Here is a 26,661-nt window from a genome sequence, read left to right on the forward strand (position 1 = left end):
AGAAGAGGAGGGATTGAAAGAAATTAGAAGGAGGTGTCTTTACAAACAAACTGTGGGTCTGCTGGTAGATAAAGCCAGATATTGATAGGTAAAAGAAGCAATGGGGGGAACAATAAATTCCAGAGAAATCCCACTAATTGACACAGACTGTTACTTACCCAAGGCTGTGCTAAATCCCTGGATTTAGAGAGAAAGAACAGACATGAGAAAAATGAAAAGGGGGGGGGAGGGATGCACATTAGAAAAGGGGGTTCAAATTAGGAGATTAGGGAAGCCTGTACCTCTCAAGTACCTCAGCCAATGGGGAAAGAGAGGGAAACGTGACTGGGAAGTTAAGATAAAAAGGAGGCTGTGTCCTCTAACAATTTGAGAGACCACATGGGAATTGCCCCATGACCTCACCTTTTATTAGAATAAGGTTACAGGACTCCTCTGTCTCCTTTTTGGACATAAACTTCTGGTCTTTGTGGATTAATTTTCCTGACAATTACAACTCTGAGTGCTGTAGTTTTTTTTCAGAATTCTTGATGCAACTTATACAACAGCCCTGTAACACACCTAATGACCTTCTGTGGTAGAGCTATGAGTTCACATTAATTTGTCAAAGTGGTCTGAATTATAAACAAAAACTTTCCTTTGATCTAAATCTGATAGAAATTTTAAAGTGTCAAATTACCAGCAAAAGATTTCTCTGTAAAATTGCACAGAACTAAAAGACTTAATCACATTAAATAGTTGAAAGACTGTGAAGTAAACTACTCCATAAGTTAGGAAATAGCTAATTGCATCCAAATCAGGGAGAATTCCTATTGAGAAAATGCATATAGTAGCAAATAGGTACTTCCCTGAATTGGAGATTCTTCCTGCTTGACCTTATGTGCTATTATGTCAATTACATGAACAGGTCTGTGTCTGTGTTACACATTCTGTGTTCATAGAAAGCTATTTTGCCTTGCCAGAGCTGAGGCTTCAAGGGAACAGGGATAGGAACTGAGTTTCCTCTGTCTGGAGGGAACAAAACTGAAAAGTGCTGAGGAACATTAGTGGGTTGTAATGGTATTCCAGATCAAAGGTGGAAAGTATTAAATCTTCCTTATTTTTCGAGCACCTGCAGTGCGCTCTGACATAGCCTGTCTGCTGCTGATAATTTTTACCTGACAACTCTCATCTGTGTATACAACTTGGGAAAAAGGCAGACAGATCAGAGATCAGAGAACAAGGTACTTCTGGAGCTGCTTGTGATTGTGAGAACTTTCCTAAAAAAATATGTTTCTGCAAAGTCTTGGGATTTTTATGTTGCAAACATCTTACCGCTAGGTATATCAAGAGCAGGTATGTCTACATCATAGGCTGCTGTGTTGTTTGGACAGTTGGAAGTAGACTAGACTCAGCAGTGCAGCACATGACACTAGTCAATTTACTCTGTTTCTCAGAGCAACAAGAGAATAAATTAAATAGTATGGAGCTTCATTAATTAAGTACCTAAACTAGCTTGGAATTTCTGCACTGTCTGCAAACCCAGTTTACAAACTGGTCACTTCAGGATACAGCCTTTAGCCTCCCAAATTCTCAGGATGGGACACAGTCTGGGGCATTATTGCAACTGAGTGTCACTGTGATGTACACCATTCCTCCAGTAGATCAATATTCTATATAGCAAGTATGGCAGATGGCATTTTGGCCAAAGGCAGAAACATGTGATTCTAAAGTTAAAAGCATGAATCTTTATAGCCTGGGATCAAGTTGAAAACGGCCAAATTCCCACTTCTGTGTACTGGGACAAAAAAATAAACACTAAAAATGGAATAGATATTCCATTGTACATAAAACACTTCAACTTTTAGATACAATATCCACTGCAAAGTAAATTTCACTTTCGCTATTTAACCCACAGCAGGCAATCAACAACAGCAAGGTTTGTAGGCTTTGACATTTTGTTTTCTGCTTCAGACACTTAGGATGCAAGGTGTTAGCATAACTACTCCACACCAGCACTTAGGAAGAGGCTCAATACGGAGTGAAGAGTAGGTCACAAACCCGGGTATTAATTGGCCGCAAAGTAATGTTTCCGCACAGTATCCCCGGCCCCGGAACAGGACTGCAAGTCGCAGCAGTCACAGACAAGCTGATTCAGACAGGCGCGGCATGGCGCCCAAACGAGGGGACGTCCGAGGTACCTTGGCTCCAGGCGGCCTCAGGGCCCTAGGGACTCCCGCTCACCTCCCCCAGTGACGAGCAACTTCTGCTGGCCGAGGCTTCCCCGGGCGGGCGGCGAGGCGAGGCAAGGACAGCAGCCGGGTCCGTGCCCCTCAAGCCTAAGCTCCGCGGCGGGCGTCCAGCGCCCTCTCCAGGCCGGGCAGGCAGAGCGCCTTCGCTAGCCGGGGCGGGAGGCCGCGGCGCCGCTGGAGGCGGGGTCCCGACACGACCTCCTCCGCCCCAGTTAAGTCCTGCTGATCTCTCCGTTTCTTTGCTTCCTGCCTATCTTCGCCTAGAACTCGGCTGCTGCCATTGGCTTAGCGGCCTCATCCGGGCACTCGGCGCAACGCTATTGCTCAGCTCGATCGTCCCAATATGGCGGAGGTGAGTGGGGAAAGCGGGTTGGGGGTGTCGGAATTCGGCTGGTTTCCTGCGGGGTCCCGCTGCTGGCGGGCCTTCTTCACCCGCCTCACCATCCCCTTAAGACGCTTCTGGGACGGCTCGGTGACGCGGAGTGGCCAGCGAGGCGACCTGCAACGCCTGGGCACTGGGAGGCTGCGCAACTAGGCCGCACGGCGGGTGCCGCGCAGCGCGGGTCCAGAGTTCGCCGCCCGCGGGCGGCCGACAAGCCGTGGTCAGGCGCGCGGTCGCCGCACCGAGCCACGGAGGGCGCAGAACGGGCCAGTGGCGCTGCCGCCGCAGCGCGGACAGTGGAGAAACCCTTGGCGGGAGGAAGGAGAAGCGAGCCCTGGCCTGGCAGCAGGGAAGAGGCTGCTAGTCCGCCTCTCTCTGCCTGCCACTGTCATGTTCCACCGGGGTCGGAAGGAGTGGGAGTGTCGGGTCAGGCGAGGCTCCTTGGGGGACTTTTGCTAGGGGAGGAGGAAAAAAAGAGAGAGACAGGCAGGGAACGAGCGAGAGAAGGAGGGATAGGAGAGGGTGAACACGATGGAGGGGCTAGTAGGGCGGGGGCTGGCGGAGGAAGGGAACAGGTCTGGGGGGGAAGGGATGGGAGGGGGCATGAAATGGAGACTCCCTACCTGTTGCTGGGTTGGATGGAGCCCGTGTCTCACCTCACTCTCTTCTCTCCCTGCAGGCTTCCTTTGGGAGTTCGAGCCCAGGTTCGTCTTTACCCACCTTCTGCCCCAGTACCTAGCCTGCTGCCTACATGCTGTTCTCTCCTTCCTCCTCCTTCCCTAACTTACCTTCTGTTGCCTCGTAGCTGTCCTAATACTTCATGTAACTAACTGCCTGCCTGATTTTTAAGAGAAGGTGTGCTCTGGGGAGTTCTTCCTTTACCTCTGGTCACAGTTAGTAATTGGCTGCTCAGAAGCCAAGATGAAAATAAAATTTTGTAGTATTTTTAAGACAGCATCTCAGTAAAGCCATGTAGCCTGGAGAGAGATCACTTCTGCTGCTGCTAATTGCAGGGTTGTGTAAATTTTTGATTTCTTGATAATATCAGAAAACATTTTAAATTATAATGATATGTAATTGTTAAGGTTTTAACTTCTGTTAAGGTTCTTTGGAATATTTACACAAGGAAGCCTATTTAACATCAGCAGGGCTACTCCTGAACAATATTTGGGAAATGCATTTGCTTCTGTGTACCTGCTCTTGGCACTGGCTGAGCTCTAGTATGTAAGAACTAGAAGGGGAAACCAAGGGTGAAAGAGAAATATCCTAGTCTGTTTTTTCCTCCATCATGACAGTCTTAAGAAAGTGAACACTGAAAAAAAAAACAACCCTGCATTTCAGTAATTTTCATTGTAGAACACTGACAATGCTGTACAGAATATTTGCATCTTAAAAACTTGTTGAATATAGTGCTTTCTAACAAATGCATTCAAAATAACAACAGTACTTTTTTATGGCTTATGAGTATCCTCTTGGGTAATGAAAAAGTGTCTGTTGGACCACAGAGCTGTCATAATGACTTGTTACTGTGATCTATTAGAAATGTTTTGTTATTTCTGGTATATTTCCCTCTATATTTCTTGAAACTGCTATGTTTGTTCTCTTTTAGATCAATTACTAAGAATTAAATTATTTTTAATAAAAGATCTCATCTGTGAGACTAATCTGAAGTGAGTCTTGCTGCTTATTTTGCTGTTGTTAGGAAACTGGTTTGCAACCTAAGTTAGCTGTTAATCAGTAAAAAGCTATGCTAGTTACCATAAAAATAATATAAATGGAATCTGAGTCTATAAATCAGTGTCTTGCAGCATCTGAAATCTTGTGACATGTGGATGTTATACTTTAATGATGATTTCCAGGATCTTTAAAACAAGCTTTTATTCAGTAAAATATTAATTTGTTATTGTACTTTCTGAAACTTTGTTTCAGTAGTTTAGATACTTTTCCCAAGTACTCTATACTGCAAGAGAGAAAACTGCACCTATTACAATACAAAAAGGGAAGGCCAGCTAAAATAGTTGAATTTGTCAGGTAGTTAACAATTTGTTCCATTTATTCTATTGAGAGTTCTAACTATGTATGTAAAGACTCATGCAACCTTATTTTTTTCTGTGTTGTAATTTCATATGTTGGTATAGAAAAAAAAAATTACTCAAATTAGGGTTTTTTGATAGTTGGCTCTTTATCCTCTGAGGATCATGACTTTGACCCTTCTGCTGAAATGCTGGTACATGATTATGATGATGAACGAACTCTTGATGAAGAGGAGGAAATGATGGAAGAAAACAAAAATTTCAGCTCTGAAATTGAAGATTTAGAAAAGGTAAGAGTGACTTGCTCTCTCCTAAATGTCCATATATGTTGTAGCTTTTTAGTGAAGACAACACTCAACCTGTTCTTTAGTTTGTATAGCATAATACAATTTTCTGCAAAGTACCTTTGGAGTTGTTTTTTTCTTTTAAAGAAAAAAATATCAGGTTTGGTTAGGGCGTAGCAGTGCTTCTTCACAAAAAGGCTGACATTAGCTTCTCAAAGTTATTAGTGTTAAGTTCAGATTGGTCTTTTTCATTTAATAACTTTTTCACTTTGGAAAAGAAATTACTGAAGCAGATTTTAAAGTCTTATTATCTAATATCACTTGTCACTTCTAAGTTTTATAAGTTGGAAATAAATTTCAATTGTACATTAAGTGACAGCTAGCTGTGTTTCATTCTGTTGGTCAGATTTTGGTTTTCCAATCTGGAAGCGCAGTCCCGTTTTACACATTTTTCACGTTCATTTGCTACATAAATTGTAGTTCTGTATCTCAGTTTCATCAGTTTGGCATTTGCTGGGTGTACAAAATAACCAGTGTGCTCCTTGGCTTTTCCTATTCCTTTTTACATTCTTTAATTACATGTTTTTTCTGTTTCTACCTTTTGTTCATCTGTGTCAGTGCATCACCCATTTTAAATGCCTGCTGAATGCTAAATAGCCAGAAACTGATGCTGCTTGCATTACCATTCAGTGACCCACTTACACCACTCAGCATAACTGCAGATTTTGATCAACAGACTTCCAGTGTAATTTTTAGCATTAAATAGGAGGCTGTGCTTTTGTAGTCCATTTAAAAACAAATTTTCTTAACTTCTGGGGGTTTTGTTTGTTTTGGTTTTGCCTTGCTACCTTTTACAGTTATATTTTTGCTAATTATGAACTTGCAATTATAATAGCAAAGCAGCTTGCAAGTCTGATGGTTGAAATGGAGTTGGTACTCCACAAAATTATCTTATTGCTTCTATAAAATAAGGAAAAAGAACTGAGAGCCACTCATCTTAAATACTTTAGTACTTTATGTCCCAATCCTTGAAAGACTTGTACATGAATTTGCATTTACCCATTGTGAAAAATCTTTGCAGGACTAAGACCTTAGTTGATTAAAGAAAACAAGTAGCTTAATCAGTGTATAAGTTCAACAAGAAAATTTTTAAGGTAATATAACTTTTAAAGGTATAAATTATTGGAAAATATTCCTAATTATTTCATAACTTGAATCAGGTAACTAAAGAAAATTTCCACAGTTTGTTTTATTAAATGTGTTAGGCTGCATGTATGATGATATTTAGTCAAATAGTTTGATCAAAAGCTGTTGGAAAAAAGAAGTTATAAACTAAGCCTTTCTCTTGATTTTTGCTTCTGTATGATTAGCTGGTTTTCTCCTATTACTTTCTGTACTGGTCTTGTCTGGGAGAGTTAATTTTCTTGCTAGTAATTAGTATGGGGCTATGCTTTGGATTTGTGCTTAAACAGTGTTGATAACACACTGATGTAGTTATTGCGGAACAAAGCTTACACAGAGCCAAGGTCTTTTCTGTTTCTCACACTGCCCTGCTGCTCAGGGACTGGCTGGGCATTGGTCAGTTCATGGTGAGCAATTGTTTTCATTTGGACAACTTGTGTTTCTTGGGTTTTACTTCCCCCCTCTTTTTATTTTTTCTTTTCCTTACAATTAAAAAAAATATTCTGTCTTATTAAACATTAAACTGTCTTTATTTTAACACACAAGTTTCTTTTTCACTTATCCAATTCTCTTCCCCCCATCCCATGGGGGAGGGAGGGAGCGGCTCTGTAGTGTTTAGTTGCCATCCAGGGTTAAGACACAACAGGGCACAAATGGTTTGAGTTAACAGATTTGACCATAACATTAGGAAGAATTTACATCTGTTAACATTTGCTGGTCATTATATTGATTTTTCTGTTCTTGACATTAGCTTGTCTGGTCTATGCCATCCTCTCTTTTTTTGCTGTACGTGTTCAAGATTGGTGTTGGATTTTGCAGTTTGCTACTGCTCTGTAGTGCTTAGTGATGTTTTACCTGCAAGATTTATCATTAAAATACTGGCCTTGAGCTTAATCTGGTATTTGGGCTCTGTACTAAAGATTAATGTACTTCAGGTGCCATCTCATGGAGACAACAATTATACTTCTTCCTCTGAGAGATTTTTTTTTTTGTGGAGGTAATACAGAATGGCACCTTCACCACCACCTTTTGTCATGTTTTCTCCCTTGTTACAATAACTCTTTAGTATCTTGAACATCCTTGAGTAGTCTAAATGCTTCTATTTGTATTTCTTAGGAATATTACTTCAGCTTTTCATGAAGTTAACAAGCTATTTAGGAATATGACCCAGGACCTTTAGCAGTGTGGTTATGAGTGGCAAGGCATGTATATGGGAGAATATGAACAGGTGTCTAGAAAGGTTTACACCTCCAATGGTCTGAAACTTCACTCCTGAAGAAGTGCGGAATCCTGATGAAGTGATAGAATATATGGGGGGGAAAGAAAAAGATGCCCTGGCTATTCCAAAGAGGCAGAAACAATGGAAGCAGAAGTCAACTTGTTTAGTAAGAGATGAAGAAGCTTCTCCTAACAGGGAGCAGGAGAGCAAATCAGAAGAGGCAGCCTCAAAAAGAAATATTAGCAGTATATGAAGGAGTTCAAGCAGCTTCAGAAGTAGTTGGTACTGATGCACAGCTCCTTTTGGCACCTCAATTTCCTGTGTTGGGCTGGATGTTCAAAGGCAGGGTCCTCTTTACACATCATGCAACTGATGCTACATGGAGTAAGTGGGTTGCACTGATCATACAGTGGGTTTGAATGAGAAACCCCAACCGCCCAGGAATTCTAAAAGTGATTGTGAACTGGTCAGAACTTCAGTGTTGCCAAAGGAGGTGACTCGGGCTCAAGAGTCTCCACTATATAATAAACTACCAGAAAATAAAAAGCAATATGCCCTGTTTACAGATGGATCCTGTCATGTTATAGGAAAACATCAAAGTTGGAAAGCTGCCATGTGGAGTCCTATATAACAAGTTGTGGAAACTGCTGAAGGAGAAGGTGAATCGAGTCAGTTTGCAGAGGTGAAAGCCATCCAGCTGGCTACAAATATTGCTGAACAAGAAAAATGGCCAATACTTTTATCTCTGCACTGACTCGGGGATGGTGGTAAATGCCCTGTGGGGGTGGTTGCAACGATGGAAGCAGGATAACTGGCAGTGCAGAGGTAAACCCATCTGGGCTGCTGCATTGTGGCAAGATATTGCTGCTTGGGCAGAGAACCTGGTTGTGAAGGTATGTCACGTAGATGCTCATGTACTCAAGAGTCAGGCCACTGAAGAACATTGAAACAATAAGCAGGTGGATCAGGCTGCTGGGATTGAAGTGACTCAGGTGGATCTGGACTGGGAACAGAAGGGTGACCTATTTATAGCTTGATGGGCCCATGGCACATCAGGATATATAGGAAGGGATGTAGCATACAAATGGGCTCATGATTGAGAGGTCGACTTGACTTAATGCTATTGCAGAGGTTATCCATGAATGTTAAATGTATGCCATGATCAAACAAGCCAAGCGGCTGAATGGTGGTGGGAAGCTACTGCTCTGGGATTAGCTGGGCATCAGTTGGTTGGTGGTAAGCAATTGTTTTCATTTGGATTATTTATCTTTCTTGGGTTTTATATACCTCTTTCTTTGTCTTGTTGTGTTTCATTTTTCTCCTATTTTCCTTGCATTAAAAAAAAAAAAAAGTTTATTTTTAAAGATTAGACTGTCTATCTCAACTCATGAGTTTCTTTCTCACTTTTACCATTTCATTTCTCATCTCCACACTGGGGAGGAGTGAGTGAGTAGCTGTGTGGTACTCAGTTACTGCTTGGGCTTAAACTACACCACCTTCTCTACAGTAATTATAAAATGTATTGTGCAGAAGATGGAAAGGAGGGATAAAAGATTGCTACATTGGTTTATTTCTGTGGTGTTTTGGACACTTTGCAGCTGTAACTATGTAGGACTAAATTTTTCAGGTTTTTCTGCATTTCTTGTAAGGGCATTCTTAATGTTCCTAGTCTATCTTCTGTCTTGAAGAAATATAGGCAAATCATGTTCTACAGTGTGAATCAGATAAGGAGCAAATTTTTAATAATTACTCTTTAGTTTCATCCACTAAATGGTTTTCTTCAATAGTTTAATGTGACTTCATTATATGCTAAGAGACACAGTTATGAATTATTTCAGTCTCGTGCTTGAAAATATTTTAGATTTTTAATCAAGATTCCTGCTTTCAATTAAATTTTTCTTGTTTGTTTTTTACTTTTGTTTTTCAAAATATGTCTTGTCCTTTTAGGCCTGAACTGTTTACAAGTATTTGGCAATATGTTGAAATGTTTGTAAATCTTGTATTAGGAAGGAAGCATGCCGTTGGAAGATTTGCTGGCATTTTATGGCTATGAACCCACAATTCCAGTTATGGCTGGTTCCAGTGTGGATAGCTCTCCAAGTGAACTTGCAGATGAGCTTCCAGATATGACTCTAGATAAAGTAAGTCAGAACTGTTTTCCCCTGTATTACAGTTTAAAAGTAGAAATCCGTGTGAACTTAACTTATATTTCACTGTCTCTTGATGTTATGAAATACGTATCTTTGTCAATTTCAGCATACAATTAAGAGTTACTGTACTAGTGGTGGACTTGACAGTGTTAGGTTTATGGTTGGACTCAATGACCTTAAAGGTCTTTTCCAACCTAAATGATTTTGTGATTGTACTTTTAATTCTTTTTCAAAGATATTTAGTATCTGGATTTAATTATAATTATCACACAAATGCATAGCAACTTTAGTGGCATTATATTATTACAACTGAGAAATGAATAAGGTAGTGGTTCTTCTAAAACACATTCAGAGAACTTTAAATAGATTTTTTTTTTTTTATTTTATAGAAGTGGGATTTTTTTTCTGACAATTTCTGTATTTTATTTTAATGTATGCAATGCCCAGAAATAATAATTCTGGCTTCAAACATACATGTCATGTATCAAACATTTGTGGATTACTTGAAAAGTGCACTACTGGGTGCTTTGGAATGTTTCTTTCAAATGCATATAATTTATAAAAAAATCTCATATTTGGGGGGTGAGAGAGATTGTTTTCTGTGCAATTACTATATGTATCGCATTGTTGAATATAGAAACACAAAACTACAGTTTTTATGATTCACAGGCTAACTTTGAATTCTGAGATGAATCTGATTGTTGGCTATAAGACATGCAACTAGTAGTTTGTATTATAAAATCTGTAGGCAGTAAGTACATGTCTTTTTTTTTTTTAATTTCCATATGTATGATGAAATTATGAACTCCACAGAAAGTATAGTATAATGATGGCTTTGCACATCTGATTCTCATTAGGAGTCACCATTGTGTTGAGGCTACAGAAATGTACTTGGCTTCTTGTCTAAGACAGTTCTTTGCCTCCCTAATCACTATAGAGGGGCTCAAGCATGTCTGGTAGTGGAGGAGGCGTGTTCTTGCCCTCCGCCCCCCCCACTTTATTATCTTTTGTCAGTTATCTGTAATTCTTCTCAGAAAAAAATCTATGAAAGTGCCTGGCTTTTGGTTTGAGTTTTTGTTTGTTCACCCATTAGACCCCCCCCCCCCGAATTTAAGGAGTATCTGATGTAAAGAATGACAGAATTTAAAATGTTTCCACTCACTTTTTTATTTTAAAGCAGTTGGATGAGCATCTGAGATTTGATGCATGCAGGGGTTACTACTTGTGCATTTATTTTAATAGAAGACTAGGGGGAAATAAACCTCCGTGTTCAACTCTGAAATGAATGGTTATATTTGTTTTGAGAATTAGGAGTGGATTAGCTTTTTAATAGTTAACAGTCTACTAAAATTGCTTATGGTAAAATAATTCATTTTAATAAATGAGACTTACAATTTGCTGAATCTAAATGCTCACCAGTTTATATTTAATAGTCTGTCTGAAGTTTTGGGTTTTTTTTTATTTTAATGATACAGGAGGAAATAGCTAAAGACCTCTTGTCAGGTGATGATGAAGAAACACAGTCCTCTGCTGATGACTTGACGCCATCAGTTACTTCACATGAGGCTACTGACTTCTTTCCTCGGCCATTAAGATGTAGGAAACCTAATTTTATATTAGTACTCATAAAGTCTTACCATATATTATAAACTATATAGCTTTCTAGTTTAAAATATCAGAATTGAGGAGTGGGATTGAGAAACAGTGCTTTGCAGGATGTTGTACATGAATATTGTCTTTGGTTGGTATTATTGATTACCTAAAAGACCTATATTTAATATGGTGCTCAAAGCACAAGCACAATTTTTCTAAAACTACAGTAGCTTTTCATAAGTAATAGTTAATGTGTGTCAAGAAACACTCTTGGTAATTTTCTGTGCATTGGTGAAAGGCAATAATATGTAACCTGTTCTTTTAAATTAGTGTTTCTCTACTAAAATTTTTGCTGCTACTTTTAAGCCAGTGACTCCTCTATTCAGCCTATGGATGTGAACTGGAATTTGGTTTCTTTGTGATTATTTCCCTTCACATATTCAATGATTTTCCATAGGAGTTCATGAGCCCGTGTTTTTATATGGAATGGGGCCTATGAACCCATGACCACCAAAATTTCACTACCCATGGAACTATTATGGGAAAGATCCAAGAACCATTGGTTCAATTATCCAACCTTGACAAGATATTCCTCATTGCTCCAACTCGAGTACACCAGGGAACAAATGAACTGCAATAGACAGTGTGGAGGATTTTTATCACAATTTTAATTTGGCAAGTATTTTGACATTTTCCTGGGGAACTTCATCCCTCTAGAGAAAGGGGATGATAAAGGGCACGTGCTGTCTCAATCATCAGCAATTGTAGCCCTTTGCATGCTGCTGATTGTGTAATGTAAGGCATTTTTGAGAGAGATATAAAAAACTTTAAAAAAGGGCATTATAATTTTTTAAGCAAACCCCAATCTTGCTGGCACTTAAGCATTGCTTGTGAACTATTAATGATTATGACACTGAAAGTGTGGCAACTTTATTGAAAGAATTATTAGCCCCTTCATTTTACTCAGGATTAAGAAACAGTCATCTTTGCTTTCAGCTATTGTGGTTTTTCTATCAGAATGTTGCTCTTTCTCTATTAGAACTTTTGATTGGGCATTTTAGCATCAAATATCCACCATGTCAGCGAGGGGAATGTCAGTTTTCTGTGCTGTTGACAGTTCCCTCTTTTTTTTTTTGCTCATCCCTGTCCATTTATCTTAAAATAACATTCAATTTTAAGATAAACATGTTTAACACAGGCCATTTTCTTAAATTTGGATTCATTGGAAAAAGTAATTGCATATTATTATCCAGGCATATTGCTGTTTCATGCATTCATGTTAGCTTCTTGCCTCTTTCTAACAGCAAAAAGAGATAGACTGGTGATTCTAGTAACGACTACAGAAGAGGAGCCTCCGTCTACCATCTTGGATATTGTCTTTGATGTTGACGATTCTATTTAGTTGTGATGAAGCTAAAATTAAAACCCTATTTATGAACATGTTATTACTGAAAGTTGAGAATATGTAATAGCTCTTATCAGAACTATAGATTCCATTCTGCTGGGGATAAAATAAAAAAAATATAATTACTTAAGAACCCAGAACCACAGAGTTCCAAGTTCTAAAATATGAGTTATTCTGTGGAGTACTGTATTTGAATTACTTGGAGTGCTCTGCTGTATTTCCTCCTAAGGAAAAAAATATTTCAGAGGAGTAAGCAGTCTTTTGTTCTCTTTTGCTTAATCTGTTTCCTGTATATGTACTATATTTTTAGTCCTTGCTGAGGTAGCCTTGTTTAAAGGAATGTTTTGAATGTCAATTAAAACTTCAGATGAAAGGCTTCAGTAGGTAATAGACTTACCTTCAACTTTCTTTGTGATTACCCATGGTTAAGTAATAGCCCTGGAAGTTTTCTGTTTTTCTCATACCTTTTCTATAAGGTGTAAGCATTTATTGAAGAAAATCAATGAAGAAAAATGATCTAATTTCCTTTTGACTGTTAGAAATATTGTCTTAGTTGCAATAATGGTAAATGTTTCAGTTCTGCAATATGCAAGCACCAATGCTTTCTGACTTCATTCTAGTCTGATAGAAATGTAGAGCAACAGACTGGTGATGAGTGTCTTCCAGAATAAAAGCAGGGCTCCTTTAAAAAGTAAAGAATATCTGTGTTTGAACTGAAAATTCTTCCTAGCTAAAGCCAACTTATTTGTGTCTGAAGCAAACACTACGTGTGATGGAGATAAGGAATCAGATGGTGAAGACATAGAGGCAGACAATGGTAATTCATCTGAAGATTTGAGAAAGGTAATAACTATATCTTAAGAAAAATAAATAGTTAAAAAAACTTTAAAAAAGGCATTAAAATTTATAGTACATATCTAAAATAGTACCTTAATTCTGAACTTATCTGCAAAATCCCATGTTAATGGACTTTGTAATGCTTCCATGCACAGAATATTAATACCCTTATGATTTTTGTTACATCTTCAGGAAATAAAGGTTGGTTTACAGTATCAGGCTGAAATTCCACCTTACCTCGGCAGATACAGTAATAATGAAAAGGGTAAGTTATTCTGTTTTAGTACTTATATTTATATATAGCAGCTGATGGGAAAATGTTATTGAAATTTATAAGATAAATTCAATGACTTAGTTAAAAAAACCAAACCAACCAACCAAAAAACCCCTAGTCAACTGAAGTAATTCAACCACATAATTATATCTTAAAAGTGTGACTCTACAACTTTGAGAGAATATTTTTGAGAAGACATAGGAGGGTGGGTTACAGTGATAATTCTGAAGTATCTAGCAATATTAGGAGGCAACAAACTGGGTCAAGAAGTAAATATTTTCATCAGGATATCATAACTGGGCTATGAACATGTAAGTTTGCATTGAAGATCTTCAGTATTTTTCTTTGCTTCTTTTTTAGCAAGTACAGCACTGTGGGTTACAAAATGGTTATGAAAAACAAAGCAATGAACTATTTGAATTTTCCATAGCATGAGTAGAAGATGTAGATCTCAATATACCTTGTCTTTAAAAAAAAAATGTTTTAAGTATGATGTTATTGCTGTGTAAATTTAGGTTAAAAACTGAAATTGTGCCAAAGTAGAAGAAATAACTTTATTTAGTAGAGTTTTATATGGTACCTTTAGAAACCTTCACTAGCTGGAAGCATTAGCAAATTAACATCTCTTGTGTTGCTTAAGAAATCTATGGAAGTTTTCTATTTTCTGTGATTTGGGCATGATGCTTACTGGTTGTAAGAAACAGAAGAGTGAAAACCAGTTTTATCTGAATAGTCCTTTTACTATTTACACATCTTGACTTCTCCTTGGTCAAGAACTAGAGAAGGGCAAATAACCAGAGAATGATCAGGAACGCATTAATCTGACAACTTTCTCTGGAACAAGCTGGTGCAAGAGAGAACCAGAGAGAGTATTGTTCAGTGGCATAGCCAGGAGCAAAGAGGTCTCCCAGATGGGAGAGCCTGAGGAGTTCCTCTTGAGAATATCAGGTATGGATTCCAGAGAAAAGTGTTGGGTTGTCTTGGTTGATAATAGAGATTGAAGCTGAGCTCAGCAATGCTTGGAGAGGGTGGAAGATTCTGTAGAAGCCTCTTTTGTACTTCCTGAAGAGCTTGTGATGGCAAACAGGGGCTTATATTTCTGCTGTGAAGTCCCAGGTACTGAAATTGTGCTAGAAAGCAATTCTGCTCTTCTATAAACCTTACACTTGTAATATGTCTGTTTGAAAACTTTCAGTGTTCTTAAGTCATAACAGAACTTTAGGAGGAGATGCAATTTTATTCTTCATCTTAGCTTAATATTCTTTCCTGCAGTTATATGAGACATTTGAGAATCTTCTTCATCTCTTCTAGTGGAACTGCCATTATACTTGGGTGTGTTAGAATTTAATAACTCTAATTTATATTGCCAAGAGAGTACATAAAGCATTATGTGTAAGCACATCTATTGATCAGAGTAAAGGATTTAGTTTAATCTAGAGTTTAAATGTGTGTATGCATAGACAAGGGTTCAGGCCAACTCTTGAATATTTCCAATATATTTCAAATAAGCTACTTAAGAGGTGCACATATGATTTCAGTATACTGTGAAGGAGGACTATACATCCTGATTGCTTGTAAAATAGTTGATAACAACATTCAGTTGTTAGTGAATGCTAAAAGAAATTACCACATTTAGACCTAGATTTCCATTCTGCTAAGTAAGTTTTAGCAAATTTTAGTTGAAAATGACCAGTTAGCTGCCACCTCTTTTTTTTAATTTATATGCAGTATTTGAAATTTTAAAGTACACTTTTTATTGTAAACTATAGCTTATTTCTTGTAAACATCTGAATAAAACAGAGTGGTTTTGCTAGTTTTTTTATATTAAGATTAATATATATGCATATTTTGACTTGAATCATCTACCTGTCAACAACGTGGTCCTCTGTAGAGATTTTCTCAAGAGCCAGTCCCTTATCTCATCCTCATGGAATCTGAATCTCTTCACCATACCACACTGCAGTCTCTCTCTAAACTAAAGCTTTTTGGGGAAAAAATGAGCTGCAATTTGAAAGTGGCATGACAGTGCTTGATTTTATTACTTCTGTATTCCTGTTCTTTGTGAAATAGCCTTTTATGTTCTAGCCTTAAAAGTGTCACACTTGCCATAAATTAATTCTGTTTTAACAGCCTATGAAAATGAAGACCATTTACTTTGGAAACCTGATGTGATCTCAGAACATAAAGTTAAAGAATACCTTTTTGAAACCTCCTTAAGAGCAGGAAATGAAAATATGATTGGCAGAATTCCTGAAGGACTACATACACGTGACAATGAACAAGTATATTTTATATCCTGTTCCATTTGTGGCACATTGCTTTGTAAATAATGTGTTCTCTTTCTCTGCCTTGTATTATAAAGGCAGTAATATTTTTTTTAATTGGATGCTACTGGGGTCAGGATCTTATTTGTAGTTTTAAACCTGTGCTTAAAATTGAGTATTTGAATGTTGGCAGTGTGATCTATGATGTTTCAAATTGGCATGATGTTGACAAATCCTGCTTTTCTAATTATTGCTTATAATATTTTACATTTCCTTAATTAAACCTTGCCTTAATATTTGGATGGTTTTGCTTTTGATTATTTGAACATTTTCATCCTGTATAAAGATATAACCTCTTTTTACATTAGATATGTTCACTGAAAGGCTTGTTTCAGAAATTTATATAGGTTATTTGGAAACTTTAACTCTTTCTAAAGACTACTTCTATTTTATAGGCACTATATGAACTACTCAAAAGTAGCCATAATGTTAAAGAGGCAACTGAGAGATACTGCTCAAATGGAAAGGCATCTCAGGGTAAGAGAGAGTATCTGCTTTTTAAGAAATATGTCTTTTGAGGGAGTAGAAAACACATGAGTAAGATTCAGATTAATAAGCACATCCCTTTCCATGATGTCTTTAGCACAGATTACTCATAGAATCATAGAATATGCTGAATTGGAAGAGACCCACAAGGATCATCAAAGTCCAACTCCTGGCCCTACACAGGACACCCCAAAAATCCAACCAAATGCTCCTTGAGTTCTGGCAGCCGTGGGGCCATGAGCATTCCCTCGGGAGCCTGTTCCAGGGCCTGACCACCCTCTGGGTGAAGAACCTTTTCCTAATATCCAGCCCAGACCTCCCCTGATAACAACTTCAGACCATTCCCTTGGGTTCTGTCACTGGTCACCAGAAAAGAGATCACTACCTCCCTCTCCTCTTCCCCTCACAAAGAAGTTGTAGACTGCAATGAGGTCTGACCTCAGTCTCCTCTTCTCCAGGCTGAACAAGCCAAGTGACCTCAGCTGTTCCTCATACGGCTTCCCTCAAGGCCCTTCACCATCTTTGTTGATCTCCTTTGGACACTCTCTAATAGCTTTATATCTTTCTTATATTGTGGTGCCCATAACTGTCCCCAGGACTCGAGGTGAGGCCACCCCAGTGCAGAGCAGATTGGGACAATCACCTTACTTTGACTGGCTGGCAATGCTGTGCCTGATGCACTCCAGGACACAGTTGGTCCTCCTGGCTGCCAGGGCACTGCTGACTCATATTCAACTTGCCATTGACCAGGACCTGCAGGTCCCTTTCCGCAGCACTGCTTTCCAGCATCTCATTCCCCAGTCTGTCCATACATCCAGGGTTGCCCCATCCCAGGTGCACATTCCAGGACTTGCCCTTGTTGAATTTGATATGGTTGGTGATTGCCCAGTTCTCTAATTGGTCAAGGTCTCTCTGCAGGGCCTTTCTGCCCTCAAAGGAGTCAACAGCTCCTTACAGTTTTGTATCATCTGCAAACTTACTTAGCATCCCTTCCAGTCCTGTCTCCAAGTCATTAATGAAGGTGTTGAAGAGCATAGGGCCTAAAATGGAGCCCTGTGGAACCCCATTAGTGGCAGGTGGCCAGTCTGATGACACCCCATTCACTATAACCCTTTGCACCCAACCATGAGCCAGTTGCTCACCCATCGCATTACATGTTTATCCAGCTGTGGGCTGGACATTTTGTTCAGGAGGATCATGGGAGAGAGTATCAGAAGCTTGATGGAATCAAAAAAAGATTATATCAAGTGGCTTCCTTTGATCAACTAGGTGGGTAACCTTGTCATAAAAGGAAATCAGATTTGATAAGCAGGACTTTCCTCTCATGAAGCTGTGCTGGCCACGATGTCTGTGATTGATGACTGCGTTGTCTTTCAGATGTTTTTCAATAATTCCCACTAGGTATATAACTCAGATTAGGTATAATCTGACTGTTGATCAGATGGAGATGTCTGCTAGAGAAGTTTGCAATTTGTATAAAGGTTGCAGGATCAAATTTTGCATCTTTCCTTTCCTTCTTTTTTCCTTTTTTTTTTTTGATTTTTGATTTTAAGAATGATACAGACGAAGGAGAAGGGGGGGAGTTGCAATTTTGCTCCCATAAGGCAGTTCTCCCCCACATTACAGTACCTTTTTGAGATAATGATCAATTATAAACTAATGACATTTATACGAGAATCAGAACATAGCTGATAATATGAGTGAGCCCCACTCTTCATCACTGTGCTAACATTGTGCTATGTCAACCCTATACTTTATTCTACTGTATAATCTAGATCTATGGTTGAGTGTGGAGAGTTTTGCTTGAGTTTACAGTGGAAAACAATTTTGTTTGTCCCTAACTTTTTTTATTCCCTTAAATAAAAATCAGTGTATAATTTAGCAAAGAGTTATTTGTCCTGTAGTTTGACACATGTTCCATAAAGCAGAAATGGCCTATGAGCCCTGGTATAAGTTTGTATTCTGGCAGACATTCCTTACTCAGACCTGAATCCAGGGGGAAATTGAATATTTCTGAGTTAGGTACTCTGAAAGCGTAAGTATCGAAGATCAAAGTGAAGGGAACAATAAGGACTATCAGAGCAGTGTTTCAGAAAGCTCTTTTGTGAGAGATTGTGTGTCGGAGACCCAAATTCTGTCTTAAGGACTAGTGCTCATCTTCTCCCAGGCCCCAAGTCAGATGGGGTTTATATCCTCATTAAAAATGGTACAGGATGATAATACTGTTGATGCCTGTCTCTTAGAATAATCATTGTGCAATTATCTATACCCACTGAAGTTCACTGCTATTCTCAATATGCATTGAAAATCTACATCTCCCAAGATAATTTCATAACAGTGAGACTTTACATGTGGATCTCCTCTTTGAAGCTTGAGAATTCTGTAGTAAGGAGTACAAAATTAATGGACTTGTAGTGGAATGATTATCACTTTCATCTGAAAGGAGCAAGGTCTTTGTTCCAGTGTCTGCTTCCAGAAATGCTTTGAGATATGATTGTTGGTTGGTTTTTGTTCTCCATCCTCATTGGCTTTAAATGACAACTAACCAGATCACTACTATGAATGTAAGATGCCTGAAATATCCCTCCTTTATTATATATAAACACAAAGCCAAAATCAAGATAGGGAAGCAACAATACTTGAGACAAAACTGACCTACTCAAATAGTTTGAGCTACTTTGTTTTAAAGCTTTTATTCCTTTGTAGTGTGTTTTGTTTTGTTTGTGAAGCTAAAATTCACTTCTGTCTTTAAAAAGTCAGAGGTTGTTCCTTCACTCTTTTGTTCCAACCGTCACTGTTTGTATCTGATGCAAGAAGGAATATTCAGAAAAATAATGATGTTAACAAATCTTGGGGTTTTTTTAATGACAAACTTCCTAAGAAATAACAAATAAAGTCTTTTGAATGTCCTTTGCCCTCCAGGGTGAAATGCTTCAGTAATCAGATTAGACTCTTTTATGAGTCTTTATAAGCAGGAATACTAGATTTCAGGTAGGATATCTTTACATTAGAGGAAAGAACATGGGTCAAAATAATTAAACGGTTGCATTTTTTTTAGAGTGTGTTTGGATGTTCAGGCATTAGCAACACAAAGATTAGTGAGTGAAAATAAGTTTATCATGCTACTTTTGCAATTGTCTAGAAGAGATGACAGCATGGACAGAAGAAGAATGCAGAAGCTTTGAACATGCACTTCTGATTTATGGGAAAGACTTCCATCTCATACAGAAAAACAAGGTTAGTATTTTACAGTTAAATGGAAGTATTGGTAGATTATATGATGCTGAATGTTTGTGAAAGCAATGCTTTTTCAGAAGTTATGCAAAAGAGTGAAATAAGAGCCAACATATTAAAACCAACTTGGTGATTCCATGCTGATTTTGCCTTTGATGCCATTAGAAAAGTAGGTGTTGCAACATGAGTCATATTATCTTTGAAATCAACTCATGTTGATATTGCTTCCATATATGCATTTATGTTAAAATTTAGATTAAATGTCTGCCTCTCCTAGAGGTGTATTATTTTCATACCATGTCTGTGAGAGGGGAAAATACATCTTTAATTATTTTTGTCACTCAGAAGATGTAATTCTATGGAAACGGGCTTAGCTCTTTGCGTTCTCAGAAAGTGTAGTCATCCATCAGTACTCTGGTTTCTGACCAACAAAGGAGTTCTAATCTTGATCTGAATTGCTTCTGATTAACTCCTCTGTGCCTGAAGATTAGGAATTGGGCTTTTTTTTTTATTAAGTAAATGTACCATTTGGTACAGTTACCAGTATGTGTGTTTCCAAATTTTCTGTACATGTCCTGTATGTTTTGATACCACCTTGAGGTTTCATACTGGTTGTGACTGGGATAGAGTTAATTTTTTTATAGTAGCTAGTATGGGCTATGCTTTGGACTTGTGCTGGAAACAGTGTTGATAAGACACTAATGTTTTAGTTATTGCTGAGCAGAGCTTATGTAGAGTCTATCCATTTCTCCTCAGACTATCCTGCCAGTGAGGAGGCTGGGTGTGCACAAGGAGTTGGGAGGGGGCACAGCTGGGACAGCTGACTCCAACTAACAGGGGGGTGTTCCAGACCAAATGACATCCTGCTCGTAATCAAACTGGGGGGTGAAGATTGGTGGGTGGGGGCTGCTGTGGCTTGAGAACTGGCTGGGCATCAATTGGTTGATGCTGAGCAGTTGGGTTTTTATGCATTGCTTGTATTTCTTGGGTTTTATTTTCCTCTTTTTTAGCATTTTTTTTTTTAATTAGTAAACTGTCTTTATCTCAACCCATGAGTTTTCTCACTTTTGCCCTTCTAATTCTTCCCCCCCCCATCCCACTGGACGGGGGAAGTGAGCAAGCAGCTCTGCAGTGCTTAGTTGCTGGTGGGGGTTAAACCACAAGTCTTTTCTTTAGGAGACTGGTGCTTTTGTTGTATTTCAGGTAAACTTTATAGGGTTGTGGTTGCTGTTCAACAACAGTCAGTTAATCCTGTTCAACACTTAGCTTAACCTGTCCAATGCTAAATATCTGGGGGGTTCAATTTTTAAATGGACCTTACCCGTAAACAGTAATTCACCAGCGATACAAATAAATAATTTTAAAATATTTTTTTCCAAAGTGCTACGAAGCAAATGAGTTGGTCTGTCACTATGGACCAGAATTTTCCAAATACCCAATGTCTTTTCTGCTTCACTTCTGTTGGGTCATTCAGTTGCTTAGTGTTTTGCTTCTTAACAGAGTCTGTCCCATAGTTTAAAAAATTGCTATGTAAGTTATGAATTTTAATGCTTCAGATGTAGATACAATTTCAGTCTAGTTTAAAAAACCAAACCTAAACAACAATAATGCATACAATAGAACAGATGTAGTAATTATTTAGAATAGAATATACTGTTTCAGTTGGATGGGACCTACAACGATCATCTAGTCCGACTGCTTGACCGCTTCATGGCTTGCCAAAAGTTCCAGCATGTTTCTAAGGGAATTGTCCAAATGCCTCTTAAACAATGACATGCTGAGGCATCGACCACCTCTCTAGGAAGCCCATTCCAGTGTTTGACCACCTTCTCGGTAAAGAAATTTAAAACTCTAGATCTCTATTTCAGGTCATCTGATTTAATTTGTTTGTTACAGATACTAGAACAGTAAAAGGGACAATATTGCAGGAATATAGGGACTGGGGAGATAACAAAACATAATGCTTTGCATTTATCTTGTCAATTCTTCTTGCCTTCTTTTAGGTAAGAACCAGAACAGTTGCTGAGTGTGTGGCTTTCTATTACATGTGGAAAAAGTCAGAACGTTATGATTACTTTGCTCAGCAAACAAGATTTGGAAAGAAGAGGTATAACCATCATCCTGGAGTTACGTAAGTAAAATGTCCCTGGAATATGTTTTCTGTTGCAAATTGTAAATGTAAAAGATAAGTTTTTCTTCCCATCATTGCAGTGTAAAGCTTCAGTGGCTATGACAACTGAGAATAAATTCATCATCATTTTTAGGCCTTGTTTTCCTGTTAAATAACCTATTATGAATGCCATATTCTTAAAGGGACTACATGGATCGTTTGGTAGATGAAGCAGAAGCTCTTGGTGGAGCAGTACATTCTTCAGCCTTAACATCTAATACTCGAACAGAAAGTATTCCTGATCAACAGCTAAGCATTCTGAACTCTATCACTGCCAATGATTTGACAGGTAAATCAAGGGAAAAAAACCAAAGGAAACCCACAAACTTTTTGTTGTAACTATATAAACAACTATTTCATTTACATTTTATGTTCATCTGTTTTCCAGCACTGACAAACACTGTAGCTACAGTCTGTCACCCTTCGGCTGTGAACTGCCTGGATGATGCCTTCCCTCCTATGGACAGCTTACCCCGAGCACCGGTAGTTAACCATGTGCCTGTTGGAACAGAAGAATTGCTTAACTTGCCTAGCAGTGGTGAAAATGATTGTTTTAATTTATTTGAGACTGGCTTTTATCACTCGGAGTTAAACCCAGGGAACATGTGCAGTGAGGAGACAGAAAGACCTGCAAAGAGACTGAAAATGGGAATTGCTGTCCCAGAATCTTTCATGAATGATGTCTCTGTAAATAACCTTGGTGTGGACTTTGAGAACCACACACACCATATTGCCAGTGCCAAAATGGCTGTTTCAGTGGCTGACTTCAGCAGTCTATCTGCAAATGAGACAAATGGTTTTATAAATACCCATACTCTTCACCAACATACTGCCCTTCACTCAGAATGACTGTGGAAAACTAAAGAATGGGTACTTTATGCAGTAGTAGTAAACTTGATGGGAACTATCAGGTTTGCTTAATCTTTCACTGGAAGTTTGAACTTTGACATCAGTGATGTCTTTTTATGTATAGAACTATATCTTGATTTACCAAGAGTAATTTCTTTTTTCAGTCCATAATTGTGTAAATGTTTGGCAGAGTTTGGAACTAAGAGAACTCTGTGGTTCAGCTTTAGGGTCTGCTTCATATTTATTTTAAAGCCTGTAGAGAGAGGCCACCATTTCAAAACCAGCACAGAAATTCTGAACTGATCAGAGTGGCTTTTTAGTCAAAGTTACTTTTGCCATAATGGATGCAGTGTAATAACAGTGTTTACAGGTACCGTTCCTGATCTCTGCTCAATGTAGCATTTTATTTTCTTTTTTTTTTTTCTTATAAAGGCAGGGATGGATTTCTTTAACTTAAACTGCACAAACATACAAGGATGTTTTTTAAATGGAACCTTCTCTCATGTGATACTAAACTAGAGCACTTCAGTTTAAAAAAACCCAGCAATTTCATCTTGGTGGAAGCTAGCACAAGGGACATAGCATGAATAAATTATGAAGACCTACACTTGGAGGCTGTTGCAAAATTATAGGCTGTGGCTACCATACACAGAAGTAATTATGCTGCCAGAGGTATCTGTGTACTTTAAACTTACTGGCTTAAACAGATATATTTTAGGCTATTGTATTCAAATTAGTTTTGTCCACAACTTTAAAGATTAATGCATCTGTGTAACTTAACTTTCCTAAGACAGCTGATGTATAAAGCTACAGTCTGCACACCTTAGGATTTACCACTAAACAGTCTGTATTTTAGAAGACAAATTGTTTGGAGCACTGCGGTTCAATGTGTTACAGTTTTGAGGGTCTATCTAGTTTATATAGAAGTAGTAGAACCTTGAAGTATGTATTTGAAAGTTTTTCTTCAGTGTGGATTGCATTTATTTGTTTAGCAAGTCATTAGCTCAAAAATAGCACTTCACTACTTTTGATCAAATAGAAAAGGATGAGTAAAAATGTCTCCCATAAAAGCAACTATTTAAACTCAATAGATTTTTATTTTGACCATTGAGTGCAATTTAGCCATTCATTAAGTTTTCGTTAAAAAGTTAGCTCTAATTCTTGTGGGAGAACATCAGTAGGATTGCCCCTTTCCCTCCATACTTTTTCTTTGCATTGATCATATTACAAATTTAATTGCCACAAACTTGTTTTGATTGTTGAAGTGATTAGGCTTGAATTGTTGATATTTGTACTAGTTGCTTCAAGGTTATGCTGAGTAATTAGAAAGTAGTGACCTTAATATTTGAAAGGGAAGAGGGTATTTATTATGCTTACTGTGAATTGCATTGACATCCTGAGTTATGGATGCAGTGTATGGAGTTTTCTTTACAGCACTGCAATGAAGAGTAAAGCATTTATGCAATAGCACATTTATCATATTAAAACAAATTAGTTTATCACAGTGGACAAAAGTAAAGATAATTTTGTAATCAGTTCTTATCTTATGCATCTGAAATATGGAATTCTAGTAAGTACACAATAAATAATGGATAGACTTGGCCCTGTGTTGTATTCTGACATTTTTGGCCAAGTTGTCAGCGTCTTGCTGCTGTGTTTTTTGCTGAACTGTGTACCTTGTTTTTCTTTATGAATCAACATATTTTATGTAATTTTGTAAAATACTGATCATAATCCTTCATTGTTATACATTCAGGTCTATGGGTTTACAGTGAGTGGCTGGTCTGTATAAAAATCATTACACAAAGATGACTGAATGTTTATAACAGTTGTGTTTAAATGAACCTGCCCATTCTCATTAGCTGATGCTGTAATATATTAAATTTATCTATGCATTGCTGGGCTCTTAATGTAGACAAATACTTGTCTAAGACTTGGGTTGTCAGCAAGTTGAATGGACACTTTAGTTATTTAATAAAGACTTTTGACCAAAATTCAGAAAATTATGGGAGAAAAATTAATTTCAGCTAGTCTAATAGATTTTTAAATGTTGATCTTATTTAGCTTGTTGGCTAGCTAGCTGTTATTGTTTACTTTTAATTCCATGTTAAAATGAGGCAATAATTTGCAAGAATTTGTAAATATGTAATTGTTCATATCTTTTTAGATATCTATTTCAATATTTTCTGACTACTTGTGTGTATAGTAACATTTTTGTGCATGCTTGATGTGACATTCATAAATTTGTACCACGATAACTTTATCCATGTAAGAGAGCTATTTATTGAATTTTTCATTTAGAAGCTGGACTTAATTATTTTTCTCTCATTTGAAACGTTTAAAATGGAGAACTTGTTACTTTTTATTAAAAGAATTGTCTTTTGAAAGTCAGCATGAAAACAACTGAATTGCAACCATATGAAGAAATTATATTGCCTTGGTTGTTTGATGGTGAAGCACAATTCTTATAACAAACTGTGATGAATTCTTTGTCTTCTGCTATACTTGTTTTTCATGCAAACAAACCAAAAATCCATAACGGGAAAATGCAGTGTTGGTAGATGTATCCTTTTAATGTACAGGGAATCCGAAGGGGATAGCTGATTCATTTAGAAGTGTAACTTGGTGCTGTGATTCTAGCAATACTTTTACTTTGGTTACTCATCTGTCATCTTCTCATGTTAGGTTTTTAAAGGTTTAGTTTTCCTCTTGCCATGGTCAAAGTACTAAATTGTGTACTATTAGGTCAATGAATTGTGTAATTGTTTCCTGTTTTTAACTTTTAAAATTGAGGATCAAAAATGTACGAAAACTTCAGATCAAGTAGAACATAATGATAGTACTTAATTTAACCAAAGTCTTTAGGTAAGTATTTCTACTTTGAATGTAAACTAATGTATAAACTGACCAACAGGGACACTATTTGCCCAGCACTTACAAGCACATTGTCTACAGATGGGAAACTAAATACAGTAATTTATAAAATAATGACAAGGTTACTATTTTTTTATTCCTATTTTTCGTTGGAAGAAAGAAAATACTATCAATTGTAAAATACAGAAGGTATGGTTATAGTCCTCTGAATAAAGCAGATTCCAGTTATTCAAAGTACCTTGTGCATAACAACAAATTTCGTGACAATTGGGACATGAATTTAATATCAGATGTTCAAGAGGAATTCGCTATTGTTGCATTGGTTTTAATATTTGTACATAAACACTGATTTTTATTTTTTTTAGCATTATTTTCTATTTGTTGTACTTTAATACCTGGTGTACAATTCCAGAAATAAATGTCTGGGAACTTTTCTTTATTTGTGATGCAGATATATGAAAAGCTTGGTTAGCGACTTTCTTTCCAGAAATACACAGCAATACCTCTGAACACATTTTAAGATACTCTGGGTCCTCCTGAAGTGCACACTACCACTCTATAAGCAGTTGGGAGAAGTCTCACATACATTAATTACCCTTTGTTCTTGCAGGGGCCTTCAACTTAACAGATGTCTGCTGAAAATACAATGCAGGGGAGAGGAAACAGTGTAGGAGGTGGTGTGGTTTAACCCCAGATGACAGCTACGTACGTGCAGGAATAACCCAGACTGTTTTCCCCAGCTTGTTTTTAATGTGCACTACAGGAACTATCCCCATCTACAGTACATAAAAGTTTTGATTGGGCAGGGACAGCCTGCTTGGCAGATCCTCTGGTGTTGACTATCCAGATGCCTTTTGTTAAATGTGTATTCCAGTGTATGAAGGTCCCACCAGCCATTGCTCTCAGTGTCATCTTTAACAGTCCATTATGTTGTTCAATGTTTTTAGAGGCTGGTGCATGATAGGGAATGTGATACGCCCACTCAGTGCTATGTTCTTTGGCCCAAATGTCTATGAGGTTGTTTCAGAAATTATTCTTGTTATCTGACTCAGTTTTCTGATGTGGCATTTGGCCATAAGACTTGCTTTTCAAGGCCCAAGACAGTATTCTGGGCAGTGCCATGGGGCACAAGGTATA

General features: G+C 37.8%; 1 protein-coding gene across 4 annotated transcripts; it reads left to right on the forward strand.

The window, feature by feature from the left end:
- The first annotated feature begins 2,304 nt into the window (after positions 1-2,304).
- On the forward strand, positions 2,305-25,922 carry LOC135459277 (mesoderm induction early response protein 3-like). Of its 4 annotated transcripts, none has more exons than XM_064735059.1 (13): positions 2,305-2,580; positions 3,290-3,314; positions 4,785-4,933; positions 9,335-9,469; positions 10,954-11,074; positions 13,207-13,319; positions 13,506-13,578; positions 15,718-15,869; positions 16,307-16,388; positions 19,543-19,634; positions 21,635-21,762; positions 21,945-22,090; positions 22,190-25,922. In XM_064735059.1, the coding sequence occupies exons 1-13, from the start codon at positions 2,572-2,574 to the stop codon at positions 22,648-22,650; spliced, it is 1,686 nt and encodes a 561-aa protein (XP_064591129.1). In that variant the 5' UTR covers positions 2,305-2,571; the 3' UTR covers positions 22,651-25,922. The 4 variants fall into 4 exon arrangements, with proteins under 4 accessions (XP_064591129.1, XP_064591128.1, XP_064591131.1 ...); XM_064735058.1 differs by having other exon boundaries at positions 2,306-2,580; positions 19,540-19,634; XM_064735061.1 differs by having other exon boundaries at positions 2,306-2,580; positions 13,234-13,319.
- Positions 25,923-26,661: the final 739 nt, after the last annotated feature.

This window comes from Zonotrichia leucophrys, chromosome W (assembly GCF_028769735.1).
Source record: "Zonotrichia leucophrys gambelii isolate GWCS_2022_RI chromosome W, RI_Zleu_2.0, whole genome shotgun sequence".
NCBI classification, from domain to species: Eukaryota; Metazoa; Chordata; class Aves; order Passeriformes; family Passerellidae; genus Zonotrichia; species Zonotrichia leucophrys.

Bases quoted from the DNA above. Each gene is read 5' to 3' on its own strand.
- LOC135459277 (XM_064735058.1), top strand. The intron at 9,470-10,953 runs GTAAGTCAGAAC...TTAATGATACAG, and splicing joins CAGATATGACTCTAGATAAA to GAGGAAATAGCTAAAGACCT. The intron at 15,870-16,306 runs GTATATTTTATA...TCTATTTTATAG, and splicing joins ATACACGTGACAATGAACAA to GCACTATATGAACTACTCAA.